This window comes from Microchirus variegatus (genome assembly GCF_963457635.1).
Source record: "Microchirus variegatus genome assembly, chromosome: 16".
Lineage (NCBI taxonomy): Eukaryota > Metazoa > Chordata > Actinopteri > Pleuronectiformes > Soleidae > Microchirus > Microchirus variegatus.
Window position 1 is genome coordinate 9,684,566 of NC_139817.1, and position 19,842 is coordinate 9,704,407.

Here is a 19,842-nt window from a genome sequence, read left to right on the forward strand (position 1 = left end):
GTATAGTATGTCGTTTTTGTCCAAATTTGGACCAAATTTTTTTCTCCAAAAATGGTCACATTTTGGAGATATAGTATAGTATGACGTACTACATAGTATAGTGTGACGTTTCTGTCAAGTTTTGGACCAAAAAAACGTTTTTCAAAAAAATTGTCAGAATCAAAAACGACATAGTATAGTATGTCGTTTTTGTCCAAATTTGGACCAAATTTTTTTTCTCCAAAAAGGGTTACATTTTGGAGACATAGTATAATATGACGTACTGCATAGTATAGTCTGACGTTTTTGTCAAGTTTTGGACCAAAAAAACGTTTTTCAAAAAATTGTCAGAATCAAAAACGACATAGTATAGTATGTCGTTTTTGTTCAAATTTGGACCAAATTTTTTTTCTCCAAAAAGGGTTACATTTTGGAGACATAGTATAGTATGATGTACTGCATAGTATAGTCTGACGTTTTTGTCAAGTTTTGGACCAAAAAAACGTTTTTCAAAAAACTGGTCAGAATCAAAAACGACATAGTATAGTATGTCGTTTTTGTCCAAATTTGGACCAAATTTTTTTTCTCCAAAAAGGGTTACATTTTGGAGATATAGTATAGTATGACGTACTGCATAGTATAGTCTGACGTTTTTGTCAAGTTTTGGACCAAAAAAACGTTTTTCAAAAAAATTGTCAGAATCAAAAACGACATAGTATAGTATGTCGTTTTTGTCCAAATTTGGACCAAATTTTTTTTCTCCAAAAAGGGTTACATTTTGGAGATATAGTATAGTATGACGTACTGCATAGTATAGTCTGACGTTTTTGTCAAGTTTTGGACCAAAAAAACGTTTTTCAAAAAAATTGTCAGAATCAAAAACGACATAGTATAGTATGTCGTTTTTGTCCAATTTTGGACCAAATTTTTTTTCTCCAAAAATGGTCACATTTTGGAGATATAGTATAGTATGACGTACTGCATAGTATAGTGTGACGTTTTTGTCAAGTTTTGGACCAAAAAAACGTTTTTCAAAAAATTGTCAGAATCAAAAACGACATAGTATAGTATGTCGTTTTTGTCCAATTTTGGACCAAATTTTTTTTCTCCAAAAATGGTCAAATTTTGGAGATATAGTATAGTGTGACGTACTTCATAGTATAGTGTGACGTTTCTGTCAAGTTTTGGACCAAAAAAACGTTTTTCAAAAAAATTGTCAGAATAAAAAAACGACATAGTATAGTATGTCGTTTTTGTCCAAATTTGGACCAAATTTTTTTTCTCCAAAAAGGGTTACATTTTGGAGACATAGTATAGTATGACATACTGCATAGTATCGTCTGACGTTTTTGTCAAGTTTTGGACCAAAAAAACGTTTTTCAAAAAATTGTCAGAATCAAAAACGACATAGTATAGTATGTCGTTTTTGTCCAAATTTGGACCAAATTTTTTTTCTCCAAAAAGGGTTACATTTTGGAGACATAGTATAGTATGACGTACTGCATAGTATAGTGTGACGTTTTTGTCAAGTTTTGGACCAAAAAAACGTTTTTCAAAAAATTGTCAGAATGAAAAACGACATAGTATAGTATGTCGTTTTTGTCCAATTTTGGACCAAATTTTTTTTCTCCAAAAATGGTCACATTTTGGAGATATAGTATAGTATGACGTACTACATAGTATAGTGTGACGTTTTTGTCAAGTTTTGGACCAAAAAAACGTTTTTCAAAAAAATTGTCAGAATCAAAAACGACATAGTATAGTATGTCGTTTTTGTCCAATTTTGGACCAAATTTTTCTTCTCCAAAAATGGTCACATTTTGGAGATATAGTATAGTATGACGTACTGCATAGTATAGTGTGACGTTTTTGTCAAGTTTTGGACCAAAAAAACGTTTTTCAAAAAAATGTAAGAATCAAAAACGACATAGTATAGTATGTCGTTTTTGTCCAATTTTGGACCAAATTTTTTTTCTCCAAAAATGGTCACATTTTGGAGATATAGTATAGTATGACGTACTGCATAGTATAGTGTGACGTTTTTGTCAAGTTTTGGACCAAAAAAACGTTTTTCAAAAAATTGTCAGAATCAAAAACGACATAGTATAGTATGTCGTTTTTGTCCAATTTTGGACCAAATTTTTTTTCTCCAAAAATGGTCACATTTTGGAGATATAGTATAGTGTGACGTACTTCATAGTATAGTGTGACGTTTCTGTCAAGTTTTGGACCAAAAAAACGTTTTTCAAAAAAATTGTCAGAATAAAAAAACGACATAGTATAGTATGTCGTTTTTGTCCAAATTTGGACCAAATTTTTTTTCTCCAAAAAGGGTTACATTTTGGAGACATAGTATAGTATGACATACTGCATAGTATCGTCTGACGTTTTTGTCAAGTTTTGGACCAAAAAAACGTTTTTCAAAAAATTGTCAGAATCAAAAACGACATAGTATAGTATGTCGTTTTTGTCCAAATTTGGACCAAATTTTTTTTCTCCAAAAAGGGTTACATTTTGGAGACATAGTATAGTATGACGTACTGCATAGTATAGTGTGACGTTTTTGTCAAGTTTTGGACCAAAAAAACGTTTTTCAAAAAATTGTCAGAATGAAAAACGACATAGTATAGTATGTCGTTTTTGTCCAATTTTGGACCAAATTTTTTTTCTCCAAAAATGGTCACATTTTGGAGATATAGTATAGTATGACGTACTACATAGTATAGTGTGACGTTTTTGTCAAGTTTTGGACCAAAAAAACGTTTTTCAAAAAAATTGTCAGAATCAAAAACGACATAGTATAGTATGTCGTTTTTGTCCAATTTTGGACCAAATTTTTCTTCTCCAAAAATGGTCACATTTTGGAGATATAGTATAGTATGACGTACTGCATAGTATAGTGTGACGTTTTTGTCAAGTTTTGGACCAAAAAAACGTTTTTCAAAAAAATGTAAGAATCAAAAACGACATAGTATAGTATGTCGTTTTTGTCCAATTTTGGACCAAATTTTTTTTCTCCAAAAATGGTCACATTTTGGAGATATAGTATAGTATGACGTACTGCATAGTATAGTGTGACGTTTTTGTCAAGTTTTGGACCAAAAAAACGTTTTTCAAAAAATTGTCAGAATCAAAAACGACATAGTATAGTATGTCGTTTTTGTCCAATTTTGGACCAAATTTTTTTTCTCCAAAAATGGTCACATTTTGGAGATATAGTATAGTGTGACGTACTTCATAGTATAGTGTGACGTTTCTGTCAAGTTTTGGACCAAAAAAAAGTTTTTCAAAAAAATTGTCAGAATAAAAAAACGACATAGTATAGTATGTCGTTTTTGTCCAAATTTGGACCAAATTTTTTTTCTCCAAAAAGGGTTACATTTTGGAGACATAGTATAGTATGACATACTGCATAGTATCGTCTGACGTTTTTGTCAAGTTTTGGACCAAAAAAACGTTTTTCAAAAAACTGGTCAGATTTTGGACGACATAGTATAGTATGTCGTTTTTGTCCAATTTTGGACCAAATTTTTTTTCTCCAAAAATGGTCACATTTTGGAGATATAGTATAGTATGACGTACTGCATAGTATAGTGTGACGTTTTTGTCAAGTTTTGGACCAAAAAAACGTTTTTCAAAAAATTGTCAGAATCAAAAACGACATAGTATAGTATGTCGTTTTTGTCCAATTTTGGACCAAATTTTTTTTCTCCAAAAATGGTCACATTTTGGAGATATAGTATAGTGTGACGTACTTCATAGTATAGTGTGACGTTTCTGTCAAGTTTTGGACCAAAAAAACGTTTTTCAAAAAAATTGTCAGAATAAAAAAACGACATAGTATAGTATGTCGTTTTTGTCCAAATTTGGACCAAATTTTTTTTCTCCAAAAAGGGTTACATTTTGGAGACATAGTATAGTATGACATACTGCATAGTATCGTCTGACGTTTTTGTCAAGTTTTGGACCAAAAAAACGTTTTTCAAAAAATTGTCAGAATCAAAAACGACATAGTATAGTATGTCGTTTTTGTCCAAATTTGGACCAAATTTTTTTTCTCCAAAAAGGGTTACATTTTGGAGACATAGTATAGTATGACGTACTGCATAGTATAGTGTGACGTTTTTGTCAAGTTTTGGACCAAAAAAACGTTTTTCAAAAAATTGTCAGAATGAAAAACGACATAGTATAGTATGTCGTTTTTGTCCAATTTTGGACCAAATTTTTTTTCTCCAAAAATGGTCACATTTTGGAGATATAGTATAGTATGACGTACTACATAGTATAGTGTGACGTTTTTGTCAAGTTTTGGACCAAAAAAACGTTTTTCAAAAAAATTGTCAGAATCAAAAACGACATAGTATAGTATGTCGTTTTTGTCCAATTTTGGACCAAATTTTTTTTCTCCAAAAATGGTCACATTTTGGAGATATAGTATAGTATGACGTACTGCATAGTATAGTGTGACGTTTTTGTCAAGTTTTGGACCAAAAAAACGTTTTTCAAAAAAATTGTCAGAATCAAAAACGACATAGTATAGTATGTCGTTTTTGTCCAATTTTGGACCAAATTTTTTTTCTCCAAAAAGGGTTACATTTTGGAGACATAGTATAGTATGACGTACTGCATAGTATAGTGTGACGTTTTTGTCAAGTTTTGGACCAAAAAAACGTTTTTCAAAAAAATTGTCAGAATCAAAAACGACATAGTATAGTATGTCGTTTTTGTCCAATTTTGGACCAAATTTTTTTTCTCCAAAAATGGTCACATTTTGGAGATATAGTATAGTATGACGTACTACATAGTATAGTGTGACGTTTTTGTCAAGTTTTGGACCAAAAAAACGTTTTTCAAAAAAATTGTCAGAATCAAAAACGACATAGTATAGTATGTCGTTTTTGTCCAATTTTGGACCAAATTTTTTTTCTCCAAAAAGGGTTACATTTTGGAGATATAGTATAGTATGACGTACTGCATAGTATAGTGTGACGTTTTTGTCAAGTTTTGGACCAAAAAAACGTTTTTCAAAAAATTGTCAGAATCAAAAACGACATAGTATAGTATGTCGTTTTTGTCCAAATTTGGACCAAATTTTTTTTCTCCAAAAAGGGTTACATTTTGGAGACATAGTATAGTATGACGTACTGCATAGTATAGTGTGACGTTTTTGTCAAGTTTTGGACCAAAAAAACGTTTTTCAAAAAATTGTCAGAATGAAAAACGACATAGTATAGTATGTCGTTTTTGTCCAATTTTGGACCAAATTTTTTTTCTCCAAAAATGGTCACATTTTGGAGATATAGTATAGTATGACGTACTACATAGTATAGTGTGACGTTTTTGTCAAGTTTTGGACCAAAAAAACGTTTTTCAAAAAAATTGTCAGAATCAAAAACGACATAGTATAGTATGTCGTTTTTGTCCAATTTTGGACCAAATTTTTTTTCTCCAAAAAGGGTTACATTTTGGAGATATAGTATAGTATGACGTACTGCATAGTATAGTGTGACGTTTTTGTCAAGTTTTGGACCAAAAAAACCTTTTTCAAAAAATGGTCAGAATGAAAAACGACATAGCATAGTATGTCGTGTTTGTCCAATTTTGGACCAAATTTTTTTTCTCCAAAAAGGGTTACATTTTGGAGATATAGTATAGTATGACGTACTGCATAGTATAGTGTGACGTTTTTGTCAAGTTTTGGACCAAAAAAACGTTTTTCAAAAAATTGTCAGAATCAAAAACGACATAGTATAGTATGTCGTTTTTGTCCAATTTTGGACCAAATTTTTTTTCTCCAAAAATGGTCACATTTTGGAGATAAAGTATAGTATGACGTACTGCATAGTATAGTGTGACGTTTTTGTCAAGTTTTGGACCAAAAAAACGTTTTTCAAAAAATTGTCAGAATCAAAAACGACATAGTATAGTATGTCGTTTTTGTCCAAATTTGGACCAAATTTTTTTTCTCCAAAAAGGGTTACATTTTGGAGACATAGTATAGTATGACGTACTGCATAGTATAGTCTGACGTTTTTGTCAAGTTTTGGACCAAAAAAACGTTTTTCAAAAAACTGGTCAGAATCAAAAACGACATAGTATAGTATGTCGTTTTTGTCCAAATTTGGACCAAATTTTTTTTCTCCAAAAAGGGTTACATTTTGGAGATATAGTATAGTATGACGTACTGCATAGTATAGTGTGACGTTTTTGTCAAGTTTTGGACCAAAAAAACCTTTTTCAAAAAAATTGTCAGAATCAAAAACGACATAGTATAGTATGTCGTTTTTGTCCAATTTTGGACCAAATTTTTTTTCTCCAAAAATGGTCACATTTTGGAGATATAGTATAGTATGACGTACTACATAGTATAGTGTGACGTTTCTGTCAAGTTTTGGACCAAAAAAACGTTTTTCAAAAAACTGGTCAGATTTTGGACGACATAGTATAGTATGTCGTTTTTGTCCAATTTTGGACCAAATTTTTTTTCTCCAAAAATGGTCACATTTTGGAGATATAGTATAGTATGACGTACTGCATAGTATAGTGTGACGTTTTTGTCAAGTTTTGGACCAAAAAAACGTTTTTCAAAAAAATTGTCAGAATCAAAAACGACATAGTATAGTATGTCGTTTTTGTCCAATTTTGGACCAAATTTTTTTTCTCCAAAAAGGGTTACATTTTGGAGATATAGTATAGTATGACGTACTGCATAGTATAGTGTGACGTTTTTGTCAAGTTTTGGACCAAAAAAACGTTTTTCAAAAAATTGTCAGAATCAAAAACGACATAGTATAGTATGTCGTTTTTGTCCAAATTTGGACCAAATTTTTTTTCTCCAAAAAGGGTTACATTTTGGAGACATAGTATAGTATGACGTACTGCATAGTATAGTGTGACGTTTTTGTCAAGTTTTGGACCAAAAAAACGTTTTTCAAAAAATTGTCAGAATGAAAAACGACATAGTATAGTATGTCGTTTTTGTCCAATTTTGGACCAAATTTTTTTTCTCCAAAAATGGTCACATTTTGGAGATATAGTATAGTATGACGTACTACATAGTATAGTGTGACGTTTTTGTCAAGTTTTGGACCAAAAAAACGTTTTTCAAAAAAATTGTCAGAATCAAAAACGACATAGTATAGTATGTCGTTTTTGTCCAATTTTGGACCAAATTTTTTTTCTCCAAAAAGGGTTACATTTTGGAGATATAGTATAGTATGACGTACTGCATAGTATAGTGTGACGTTTTTGTCAAGTTTTGGACCAAAAAAACCTTTTTCAAAAAATGGTCAGAATGAAAAACGACATAGCATAGTATGTCGTTTTTGTCCAATTTTGGACCAAATTTTTTTTCTCCAAAAAGGGTTACATTTTGGAGATATAGTATAGTATGACGTACTGCATAGTATAGTGTGACGTTTTTGTCAAGTTTTGGACCAAAAAAACGTTTTTCAAAAAATTTTCAGAATCAAAAACGACATAGTATAGTATGTCGTTTTTGTCCAATTTTGGACCAAATTTTTTTTCTCCAAAAATGGTCACATTTTGGAGATAAAGTATAGTATGACGTACTGCATAGTATAGTGTGACGTTTTTGTCAAGTTTTGGACCAAAAAAACGTTTTTCAAAAAATTGTCAGAATCAAAAACGACATAGTATAGTATGTCGTTTTTGTCCAAATTTGGACCAAATTTTTTTTCTCCAAAAAGGGTTACATTTTGGAGACATAGTATAGTATGACGTACTGCATAGTATAGTCTGACGTTTTTGTCAAGTTTTGGACCAAAAAAACGTTTTTCAAAAAACTGGTCAGAATCAAAAACGACATAGTATAGTATGTCGTTTTTGTCCAAATTTGGACCAAATTTTTTTTCTCCAAAAAGGGTTACATTTTGGAGATATAGTATAGTATGACGTACTGCATAGTATAGTGTGACGTTTTTGTCAAGTTTTGGACCAAAAAAACCTTTTTCAAAAAAATTGTCAGAATCAAAAACGACATAGTATAGTATGTCGTTTTTGTCCAATTTTGGACCAAATTTTTTTTCTCCAAAAATGGTCACATTTTGGAGATATAGTATAGTATGACGTACTACATAGTATAGTGTGACGTTTCTGTCAAGTTTTGGACCAAAAAAACGTTTTTCAAAAAACTGGTCAGATTTTGGACGACATAGTATAGTATGTCGTTTTTGTCCAATTTTGGACCAAATTTTTTTTCTCCAAAAATGGTCACATTTTGGAGATATAGTATAGTATGACGTACTGCATAGTATAGTGTGACGTTTTTGTCAAGTTTTGGACCAAAAAAACGTTTTTCAAAAAAATTGTCAGAATCAAAAACGACATAGTATAGTATGTCGTTTTTGTCCAATTTTGGACCAAATTTGTTTTCTCCAAAAAGGGTTACATTTTGGAGATATAGTATAGTATGACGTACTGCATAGTATAGTGTGACGTTTTTGTCAAGTTTTGGACCAAAAAAACGTTTTTCAAAAAATTGTCAGAATCAAAAACGACATAGTATAGTATGTCGTTTTTGTCCAAATTTGGACCAAATTTTTTTTCTCCAAAAAGGGTTACATTTTGGAGACATAGTATAGTATGACGTACTGCATAGTATAGTGTGACGTTTTTGTCAAGTTTTGGACCAAAAAAACGTTTTTCAAAAAATTGTCAGAATGAAAAACGACATAGTATAGTATGTCGTTTTTGTCCAATTTTGGACCAAATTTTTTTTCTCCAAAAATGGTCACATTTTGGAGATATAGTATAGTATGACGTACTACATAGTATAGTGTGACGTTTTTGTCAAGTTTTGGACCAAAAAAACGTTTTTCAAAAAAATTGTCAGAATCAAAAACGACATAGTATAGTATGTCGTTTTTGTCCAATTTTGGACCAAATTTTTTTTCTCCAAAAAGGGTTACATTTTGGAGATATAGTATAGTATGACGTACTGCATAGTATAGTGTGACGTTTTTGTCAAGTTTTGGACCAAAAAAACCTTTTTCAAAAAATGGTCAGAATGAAAAACGACATAGCATAGTATGTCGTTTTTGTCCAATTTTGGACCAAATTTTTTTTCTCCAAAAAGGGTTACATTTTGGAGATATAGTATAGTATGACGTACTACATAGTATAGTGTGACGTTTCTGTCAAGTTTTGGACCAAAAAAACGTTTTTCAAAAAACTGGTCAGATTTTGGACGACATAGTATAGTATGTCGTTTTTGTCCAATTTTGGACCAAATTTTTTTTCTCCAAAAATGGTCACATTTTGGAGATATAGTATAGTATGACGTACTGCATAGTATAGTGTGACGTTTTTGTCAAGTTTTGGACCAAAAAAACGTTTTTCAAAAAAATTGTCAGAATCAAAAACGACATAGTATAGTATGTCGTTTTTGTCCAATTTTGGACCAAATTTTTTTTCTCCAAAAATGGTCACATTTTGGAGATATAGTATAGTATGACGTACTGCATAGTATAGTGTGACGTTTTTGTCAAGTTTTGGACCAAAAAAACGTTTTTCAAAAAAATTGTCAGAATCAAAAACGACATAGTATAGTATGTCGTTTTTGTCCAAGTTAGGACCAAATTTTTATTCTCCAAAAATGGTCACATTTTGGAGACATAGTATAGTATGACGTACTGCATAGTATAGTGTGACGTTTTTGTCAAGTTTTGGACCAAAAAAACGTTTTTCAACAAAATTGTCAGAATCAAAAACGACATAGTATAGTATGTCGTTTTTGTCCAATTTTGGACCAAATTTTTTTTCTCCAAAAATGGTCACATTTTGGAGATATAGTATAGTATGACGTACTGCATAGTATAGTGTGACGTTTTTGTCAAGTTTTGGACCAAAAAAACGTTTTTCAAAAAAATTGTCAGAATCAAAAACGACATAGTATAAGAATGACGTACTACCTAGTATAGTATGACGTTTTGTCGTCCAAAATTCGTCAAAAAAGTCATACTATGGTATGTCGTCCAAAATTGGTCCAACACTGCATACTATAGTATTTGTCCAAAATTGGTCAAAAACATCATAGGTTAGCATGTCGTACAAAATTTTGTACTAATTGCAGGAAACGGAGAGGAAATCAGTGAGCGCTTTGATGCAGACTCTTTCTCATGCAGATTATTCTCCTTTCACATCCGATCACAATTAAGTGATTTTAAAGTTAAATGTGCCTTTAGTGAAGGGACCAAATACAGTGCTACTGTTTGTCACTTTAAATTGGAAGTCATTTTGGAACAAAAACTCACTGCCACCAGTTTTGATCTGCATTTTGTGCAACACTGTTGAACATACTGCGCTGTGAAACATCCATCATGTGAAGAGATGCATTATTTCCCTAGAGAGTTGCACCCTCCGATGGCATCTGAAAATAGACTCATTAACCGTCTGTGTGGGAGGGCTATTGTTTTAAAGAATGGGAATTTATTTATACAACAGTCTTGTGCTGTATTGTTTCAAATCTACAACCGTCACCGTGGCTTTAGCCTTCACTCTGGTGTTGTTTCGGTGCATTTGCTTGTTTTTTGCTTTGGGGCTTTTGTCGTGATGCCTTTGAGTATGAATCCTACTTTTCTTCCCTTCATTCTCTTTACATTGTTGCTGTGCTTTGACATTGCTAGGGGCACATTTGGTATCAGGCAAATCTATTTCTCTCTACTTAAAACTGCAGACTGATTGATAGTGCTGATGTTATTACTTTAACAGTAGCTTCATTCAAAACCTAAAACATGATGCACTGCAGCAGACGATCAGTATGTAATATTGACACAATAACAGAGAGAGAAAAATAAAGCCAGTGTAGTGTAACCATGTGGTCGCAGAATCCCGATGAGAAGATGCATCATGAAGAAATGTGTGAAGATGTCTGGTGCTTGCTTATTTTATAACATTAGTCTTATGCTTATTTGGCATAATAGGGTACTACTACTGTTGACTGAATTAATGGATTTTTTTCCTGCATTATTTTTTTGTTTTTATTTAATTTCTTGCTGATAAAAAGGGTGAAAGTTGTGATCAGAATCTAAAGTAATACTGATTGACAACTCTTGTTTTCTATCAGAAAACATCATGGGGTGTTTCTCTTTTCAATCTTACATGGTTCTTGCACTGAGTGTTGTGGAACTCCTCCTGGTGCCAGTCTTTCAACATCGTCTCCACCACTCCACTGCGTCTCCAAACGTCAAACACAGTCTTGCCATGCTGGTAACCCACCTCCTACATCACCAAGACAAAATGCAATATTCAGAATACTTAGTGGAAGTCGGTGAAATTAGTGTTTTAACAATAATTCATGAAGGGGCTAAACTAAGAGTTGGGAGAGAGTATAGCTTGCAAATGAGTAGAAATTAAAATAGAAACGAGTCACAAAACAACACTTTCTGAGACTCACAGCAATTTCATCAAACTTCCCAAACTCCAGTGTACGGTATCGGTCAATTGGAGGTCTTATATACTCGCAGTAGTCGCTGTTCTTCACAGACTCCAACTGCCTCACACAACACACGTAGGCCAGCCGTGTCTGAATCTCTGCCATATTCAACACCTGAGACACGAGTGATGAGATGAACATATGTATCATTGATTTAAAAGGAAAATAAAAACACCTCCCAAGATATCATCATCATTGTTATTCATAGAACTCATTTATTTTTAAACACATCCCTGCGCAGTATGTTGTGTCTTTATTTTTAATCAATCCATTACCTTTACTTTCTCAGCCAGGGGGTTGAGACGTTTCCATAGCAGCCACCAGCCTGAGAGCGAGTCGCCATAATTAGTGAGGTTGGTTTCATCTCGGCTGCCCACGTCAATAGCTATCACCACTTTGGCCCCCATGGAGCGAGCCACATCAGCTGAGAGAAGACGAGGCGCAAAAGTGACAAAAAAAAAGGGAAAGTTTTCTTTGGAAAAATTAAACATTTAAATATAAAATAGACACTAGACGAGACAAAGTGAGGTTATTAAGTACAAGAAGTGAAACAAACCAGGCAAGTTGTTGATGTAGCCTCCGTCCATCAGTAGGTGTCCATCTTTGGGGTCACAGAGGGGAGGCAGATATCCAGAAAGGGACATGCTGGCACGGACGTATCGCCACAGGGAGCCTCAAAAAATAAACAGTCAACTCTTAAGTATTATCTCAAGTGAATGCTATGTCTTAAAGTGAAAGCAACAGAAAATTAAACACATGAACTGAAACTATATGAAGGGCAGCTAGATTCCACTTAAAGGTGCTATATGTAAAATCTACCGGGAACATGGATACTACAGTCCTAACTAAAAACAAATATGTTTATGTTGACCGAGGTACTGTAGAGGCGCAACAATATATTAATTTAATTTCAGGTATAACATTTTTTTTAGTTAAAGTTAAAGACCCATTAAAAAAGATATATACATAAGAGGAAGAACACTGTTCCTACCGTCAGTGTGCACTCTCATTGTTGAGGCAGTGATGTCGGTTGTGATATTGAAATATGGGATCCAAAGGTCCTGAATACAAAAAGGTTACATGAAAACAAATCAACAAAATAATGTAAGCTCTTGAAACACTTTGTGTATCCTGCATTACCACCAGAATTTTCTGTATCACGAGGAACTGAAAGGTCAGTGATAGGACAATGATAGGTCAGTGTGCAATGTGCTCTCTTCTTCGTTTAATATCATCTCACTCACCTCAATCTGTTTACTCTTGAAGACATTGCTGATGCTGGAGTTGAAGGCAGCCCCCGAAAACATGGAGGTGACTGGGTATGTTAAGTCAAGAACCTTCTTAAACACTGATGTCATTTCCTGCAAGCAAAGACAAAAATAAAAAAAATAAAGGTTAAAAAATTGTCTTTTTCCTTGATATTTTTGCCTCTGTTTTTTTGTTTTGTTTTACACTATATTACTATCGTGACATAACCCGGGTTGACAGATGGTCTGCTGTATGAACTGTTCCTCAGAAATATCTTAATTCTAACACCTGGCAACTTCACTAGAATACAAGATGGAAGCTTATCTGGCTTTCAAAAGGGAATTAGAAATAGTTTATTTTGTTAGGCTCAGAACAAATCCACGATTAACAGGCCCTTTACACAGCACCCATTTTGTGTTTTACCACAAAAGACACAGGTGTCACTGATCATATTAGGCTATGTTCAGTTCATGTAAGTCAGCTCAAAATGACTACTAAGGAAGCTAAATGAAGCACCGCCATTAATTATTTTTGTTTATTTATACCCGTGATTTCCCTGTCAAAATGCCTGCTGTATAAATGGCCCATTAAGACGCTAAGTACAACTCTTCCTGAACCATACCTTTTTGTATGCTTTTCAACTCCTTTAAGTCAATTTGGACCTAAAAGCACTAAAGTAATTTGTCTCAGCTCAAATCATTTAAAATACAACCATGTTTTACTGCAACAGTGGCTCTTATAATTTGGTATTAAAGCAGCAGCAACCTAGCCAGCTGCATCTACAAGGAGAATTCACGGCCAAGGGCAGAGCCAGAAGAGGAGGGACTGAGTAAACTGTGGGAGGACAGATAGTACACCTGCTCTGTCTGCAGACATGGAGACAGCAGGTGTGTCAAATTAACCATCATGGATGGTCACAGTATTTAAAAAAAAAAAAAGTGATATGAACGTCATATCACAGCTGAAAAGGTCCTGCACACGTGTTTAATATGTAAATCATCCACCGATGTATAGTCCACACTAACATTCCTCTCAAGGTTAACCAGTACAGTTCATTTTGGAGCTGAATTTAAGTCTAAACTGTGTTAGAATGAAAAAACATTTGATGTTAAAAATATTTTCACAAAGACAGGCTGCCTGTGGAAAGACCAAATTGGAAAATTGTCCTTTCCAAGAGACACAAGGGGTACTTGAACTCAGGTCCTCCTCTTCAATAACAGAATACTGATCTTTTTTGGTCACAATTATTTGGATGGATGTTTAGAGATAATTAGAAAAGGCCATATAAGGAGAAAACACGTGTGGGTTGTCAGTCCAAACTCCACTGACAGCTGCATGACTTTATGCAACATCCTTAAGATGTGACTGTGAGTCACCATCATCCTACAGTAGCTTTCAGACATTTATATTTCATCGTGACTAATATAGTGGGAAAAACACATAACAGTAAGGAGAAAGGAACATCATGCCAAATTAAGACAGACAACAAATTGCTCTCATCTGCTTTGCCACTCTCACCATTGCCCACTCTCTGGCCCTCATCCTCATGCGGCTGTGGCTGCGGTCCTCAGAATATAGCGCCCCCATCAGGGAACCAATGGAAACACCACCAATGAGGTCCACTGGGATGCCAGCTTCACAGAGAGCTCGCATTATTCCCACTTGGGAACAACCCCTGAGCCGTAAGGTGCAAAAATTAACATGCAGTTTTCAATGTACATATATTTATAACATTATGTACACAATTACACATGTGAATTTAGAAAGAAAGACTGGCTAAGATAACAAAGAGAGGATTACCTGGCTCCTCCTCCTCCCAGAATAAGGGCAATAGCATTTCCTGTGAGGACTCGAGCCAAACGGGAGAAGTCAGAGTGGCGGTCTGCTGGCTTCTCAAACACACGTTGATACAACTCCAACTGAAAAAGGGGAAATGAATGTCAGAAGAGAGGGTGAAGAAGAGCAGAATATACAAAAATATGACAATACCAAAGATAAAGAGATACATATGGGATCAGACAGGAGGTGAAAAATAAGAGAAATAAAAAAATCTGTACCAGTTTGGGCAGACTCCTCTTAGAGAACACCCTTCGGGGACAGGAGAGGTGGAGGTGTCTGGAGATCCAACTTCGCATGTTCAGCCAGTCCACAGTTCCTTTGGGTGGGGGGCCGTCTTCTCTGTGCAACAGCACCAGCTGCTTCTGGGCTCGAACTGCGCTTCCTTCCAACATACGCTCCAGCTAGAGCAAAGGCATGAGCACAGATTTTTCTTACTTTTCTTCAGGGAGGCTATTGTGCAGTAGTTGAATAGAAGGAATCAAGATAATTTGAAGCACTAGGCCTGGAAACAATGTGTGAATACCTGCATTACTCTGGGTCAAAGTGAGCACAATATCAGCACTTGTAGAGATATGTGATTAAAATTTCAGGTTTAGCCTTTGTAATAAATTCAGGGAGGAATCAAGGATCAAGTCACAAAGTCAGTTCAGTTTTACTACTGTAACTATCTGAACAGCTAACCTCTAGAATGATGCGCAATAACAGCAAAACAGGATGGACAAGAAGATTAATTTTAAATGCCATCCATCTTATACCACTTTATCCACCAACGAGGGTCGTGGGCCAAATTGCAGCTGACATAAGGTGAAAGGCGGGGTACACCCTGGACAGGTCACCAGTCCTTCACAGTACCACATAGAAACAAACAACCATGCACTCTCGCACTTAAACCCAAAGTCAATTCAAAGTGTCCAATTTGCCAAATGCATGTTTTTGAACTGTGGCAGGGAACCTAGAGAAAACACATGGGGAGAACATGTAAACTTCATGCCCTTGTTCCAACCGGGTCGTGAACTCAGGTCTTCTTGCTGCAAAGGCAAAAAGAGTGCTATGTGGCCCTAATTTTAAAGACATTTGTAATAGTCCATTTAATTTTACAGGTGCAATTTCCCAGTTGAGGCAGTTTTATCGTATGTCCTTAAATGAGCAGTTTAATAAGAAAAAGAATGAATAGACTAAGAGCAAGGTCAGATCTATGAGCATGACATCTGCCAAAGGTGTCGAGCTACTGTGCATGGTGAGAGAGGGTGTGGGTGTGTGATAAAAAAAAAATCACCCCTATGCAATGAATCATTCTATGCCTGGCCTAATATTGATCCCTCTTTCCATTTCTCCCACCGTCTCCCATTATACAGCACGGGCTCACATTCCTGTCTTCCCTCTATGGCCATTTTTCCACATAAAGGCAATTACCTGTCCTCCATCATCTGGACATGAACTCCCCTTCTCTCCGACCCCGCCACTCTTTCGCCGCATCCATCAGTCTTTGTTCATTTTTCCTATTCCCGAAGGTCAAATATGAACCATTAACCGCCAGTATGACCATTATGTCGGTTGACCTCGGGGGGTATGAGCAACATTCAAGAGGAAAATGGCCTTAATATCACAAAAGACATTCAAATTCATGCTTAGTAACACAACTGCAGATGGATAATACACTAATATCTATGAGGATTTCTCTGGAAATTCCAATATTTCACTACATAACAATTCTCTTCTGTATTTTTTCTTTGTGCCATAGATTTTCACTGTTGAGTTGCACTGGGTGACATGTTCCTTCAGCACACAAACAATACTCAAGTGCTGCCGCTTTTTCTTCTTCTTTTTTTTTTTCTTAACTCATTCACTATCTCGACCCCATCAGATCATCACCAAACTCATGGACACCAAAAGAATAACAATGGTCTAAGCAGGTACGAGTGGTCTTGGCAAAGAAGGGGAATGAAAAATCAGATTGACAGACGGACTACAGCATTTTTGGTTTTGGTAATTTCCTGGGATTTGTTGAAAATAGGTCTGGGTATTGGTTTAACATTTTATAATATTGTATTGTATCTGGAATCTGATAACTATGAATTTTTCCATACAAAATACAAATCCGTTAACTCAAGATCTTCTCGACTTCTCTCATTCAACAAACAAGCACCGGCTTCTCAAATCACGACACTCACATGAAACTCTGTCTTCCTCTTCTCTGATCATCACTTCCTGCACACTGCGAGGCAGCCAATCACAAGCACTGTTAGACCACTGTCTTACAGGATACTGCATGCTTATTGATCCACAGACTTTGATGAGATCACCGAGACTTGAATTCGAAATGATAACAACAGCCTAGGTTGACAACAACAAAATTCAAGAACGTCCCCAAATTCATTCTGTCTGTAGTTTATGAAAACAAATATGTGAAACATTCACTTCTTCTCAAAATGGATGATTTGCAGCTTTGGTTTTAATTAATAATAATCAATATATTTGGGGTTTTACTAATTTATCAGACACACAAAAAAAAAAAGAAGTCAAATTAGGATTAGAAACTTTCTGTCTTTTTTAGAGGAAAGATTAGTCAGTGTTTAATATTCAGAGATGCATCTCTTAACCTAATCAAATTCAGGACTTGTGAGCCAATTATGGATTGGTGACCTGTCAATAATTCAACACTCATTTCTCCTTTCAACCTCCCTTTACTCCTCACCTCCCCAACAGCAGGGTCCTGTTCCCCTACTCCCACAATGATGATGCAGTCGGCCTGGCGTATGCACCGCTGCGTCCATGGGGTCAACGTGTAGTCCGTCTGGTAAAGAACTATACGATGGATGTCTTCCTGTTGGCCCAGCCAGCTGGACAGGCGATACTCATGGACACTGAAGAGAGAGACGAGTTTATTAATGAAAGACAGCACTGCCTCACTGGCAGCACACAGTAGATCCATTTCCCTCCTGTGCCAATAAAGTGTACTTCAATTGAATAAAATCAGTGAGTCAGTAAGAAAGCCCAAAGAAAACATAAAATGCTCCTGACAACAGTAGGAAAGAGGAATAGAGAGGATTTTAAAATGTTTGTTTAAGACTATCACTTCTAAACGTACCTGTCTAGAGCTGCAGCTCCAAGTCGCTGTTTGATAATATCACTGGTCAGCAGGAGAGTGGGGCCTGTATGTCAAACACAGCAACACTTGGTGACAAACACTCAATGCAATCCATTTGTCTTAAGGTGCTGCTACTTATTTAAAAAAAAAAAAAATACAAGCATAGCAAGAAACATACAAAAATGATTTGTCCCTCTTCCTATTAAAAGGTCTCAAGTTAAATGTTATAGGACATTTAACATTCTTGGGACGAGTCCAAGCACAGACCTGACAACTAATATATATAATTGATAAATTAATTCATCTTAATTTAATTTTACCTATTGCAAGTAGTGCATGCTGCAGCTCGAGGGTGAAGGCAGTGAGTGGTACCTCCTCCGATACAGGCAGGACCGTCACAGTTGACAGATTGGATGCTTGGTTCCCTGCATCCCATTTACTGCCTGGGGTGTGGAGAGCCAGGCTGCGAGCTGGACGACAGTGTAAATTAGTCAATCTCTACTTCAACAACAAGCTGTGATACACACACCAAAACCTGTGGGAGAAGCCTAAGCTACGGTAAGTGTGAGAAAACACAACATGTGCGCAGCTGTCACAACAGGGAAAGCCAAGATCAAACATAATAGTCCCACTGCACACACCTGTCAGAGGACCATTGACCTGCTGGAGGATCTTCTGCCCAAGTAAGTGGATCAATCTGGTGACGACCTGAGATGCACAAACATTTCAGAAGCAGCCGTGTGTAATTTCTCATGTAGACCACAATACTTCCTTTAAAATGTCATTTTTGTCCAGCAAAATAAAGCAGAAACAGCTCTGGAACCAAGACTGAATAATTAGTCTTCAGCTGGTCCTGGACCAACTGTTGATTTTTAAGAGCAAGGTTCATTCAATCAACCCTGTGAAGTCCCGTGAGACAAACTTCGTTTTGTAAACTGTGGGCTTTATAAATAAAATTTGATTGATTGATTGATTCAACTCGAGCTGTAGGAAAATAACTACATAGACTTTCTCTTTTCAAAAATAAACTTGCCTGTGGAAATTTCCTCTTGATGGAGCTGAGTGCTCCCTCTGGTAGCTTGGCCAGCTCAGAGTCACGCACAGCGTGCACCGTGGTGGCTCGATTCTGATGGGTCAGTGCTTCCACCTGCAACAACAACAAGGGGTACATCACATGTTTGTTTTGATCTGAAAACAAAGAGGATGAAACCTGAGAAATATGTAATATAAGTAATTAAGGGTTCTTCTCTTAGGTCAAATTAAAGCACTTCCTATGTATTTGTAATATTCATATTCAAGCTTTTTCAGCTTGTTATGGCTATGGTAGATTATTTTAATTAAATTCATATTCTTAACAGTAATGAAAGGAAAACATACACAAATGTGTCACGTGTCTGTGAGTAGCTTAAAAGGTTGAGCGGTTTTAATTTTTTTACAACATATTTCACTTTCTCCGTCCTAAAGCAACCTACTCAGACAAAATACAGCTTAAATTTATGAACATTTTTAACCAAAAAACACTTTTCAAACTTTAAAAATACAATATTAAACAATGATTTCAAGCACCTGTACAAACCCAGGTACTACCAGCTCAATCTTGGATGAACACACAAATACTGTATGAATCTAATGTGAGCCTTGTTTTGTCATTTAAAAAGTTTCAGTGTTAAATCCAAGGGGGGAGGGGAAGAAGAGGGAAGCTATAAATAAAGATCTCTCCATCTCATCATTCACACTTGACGTCAAACAAAGATCTAAATATGTCTCTGCATGTTAACCACCTCTTTAACATTTATTCCCACCATCACAGCAGCTGCAGTGCAAGTTCGCTTCTCCAGGTAACAGTAACCATAGCATCCATCAAGCCAGGACTTATTAGAAGCATCACAGCAGAATCCAGCCACACCAGCCAATGAGAAAGTGGGAAAAAAACTGGCACTGATACCTAAATTAGATTTTTTTTTTTTTTACAGTTTAACCCATTCAAATCTGGTATTGCGAGATATACTCCATGTATTGGAAACATAATTCCTTTTAACAAAGATTTGATCAAGACAAACCAGATGTGAAACAGCTGGTCCACTGCAGATTGCACACCTACACTTCCACTCAGCATAGGGATGCTGGTGCATACTGAGTAAATGTTAGGATTTGTCTGGATAGCCTGAGGTAAAGTGCCTTTGCTGAATGAATGAATGAATGAATGAATAAATAAATAAATAAATAAATGAAG

At 35.3% G+C, this 19,842-nt stretch overlaps 1 protein-coding gene across 1 annotated transcript in view; it reads right to left on the reverse strand.

Annotated features, from left to right (window-relative positions):
* Positions 1–19,842, reverse strand: part of pnpla7a (patatin-like phospholipase domain containing 7a) — a 46,541-nt gene that overhangs the window by 18,018 nt on the left and 8,681 nt on the right. Inside the window, exons 20-33 of the mRNA XM_083902986.1 lie at positions 18,643–18,756; positions 18,251–18,317; positions 17,930–18,079; positions 17,610–17,673; positions 17,217–17,385; positions 14,740–14,922; positions 14,483–14,601; positions 14,201–14,357; positions 12,679–12,795; positions 12,426–12,495; positions 11,991–12,107; positions 11,710–11,858; positions 11,396–11,548; positions 11,101–11,220 (exon numbers count right to left, since the gene is read on the reverse strand). Of these exons, the coding sequence (XP_083759112.1) occupies positions 11,101–11,220; positions 11,396–11,548; positions 11,710–11,858; positions 11,991–12,107; positions 12,426–12,495; positions 12,679–12,795; positions 14,201–14,357; positions 14,483–14,601; positions 14,740–14,922; positions 17,217–17,385; positions 17,610–17,673; positions 17,930–18,079; positions 18,251–18,317; positions 18,643–18,756 (1,749 nt within the window). The remainder of the gene's footprint in view (positions 1–11,100; positions 11,221–11,395; positions 11,549–11,709; positions 11,859–11,990; positions 12,108–12,425; positions 12,496–12,678; positions 12,796–14,200; positions 14,358–14,482; positions 14,602–14,739; positions 14,923–17,216; positions 17,386–17,609; positions 17,674–17,929; positions 18,080–18,250; positions 18,318–18,642; positions 18,757–19,842) is intronic.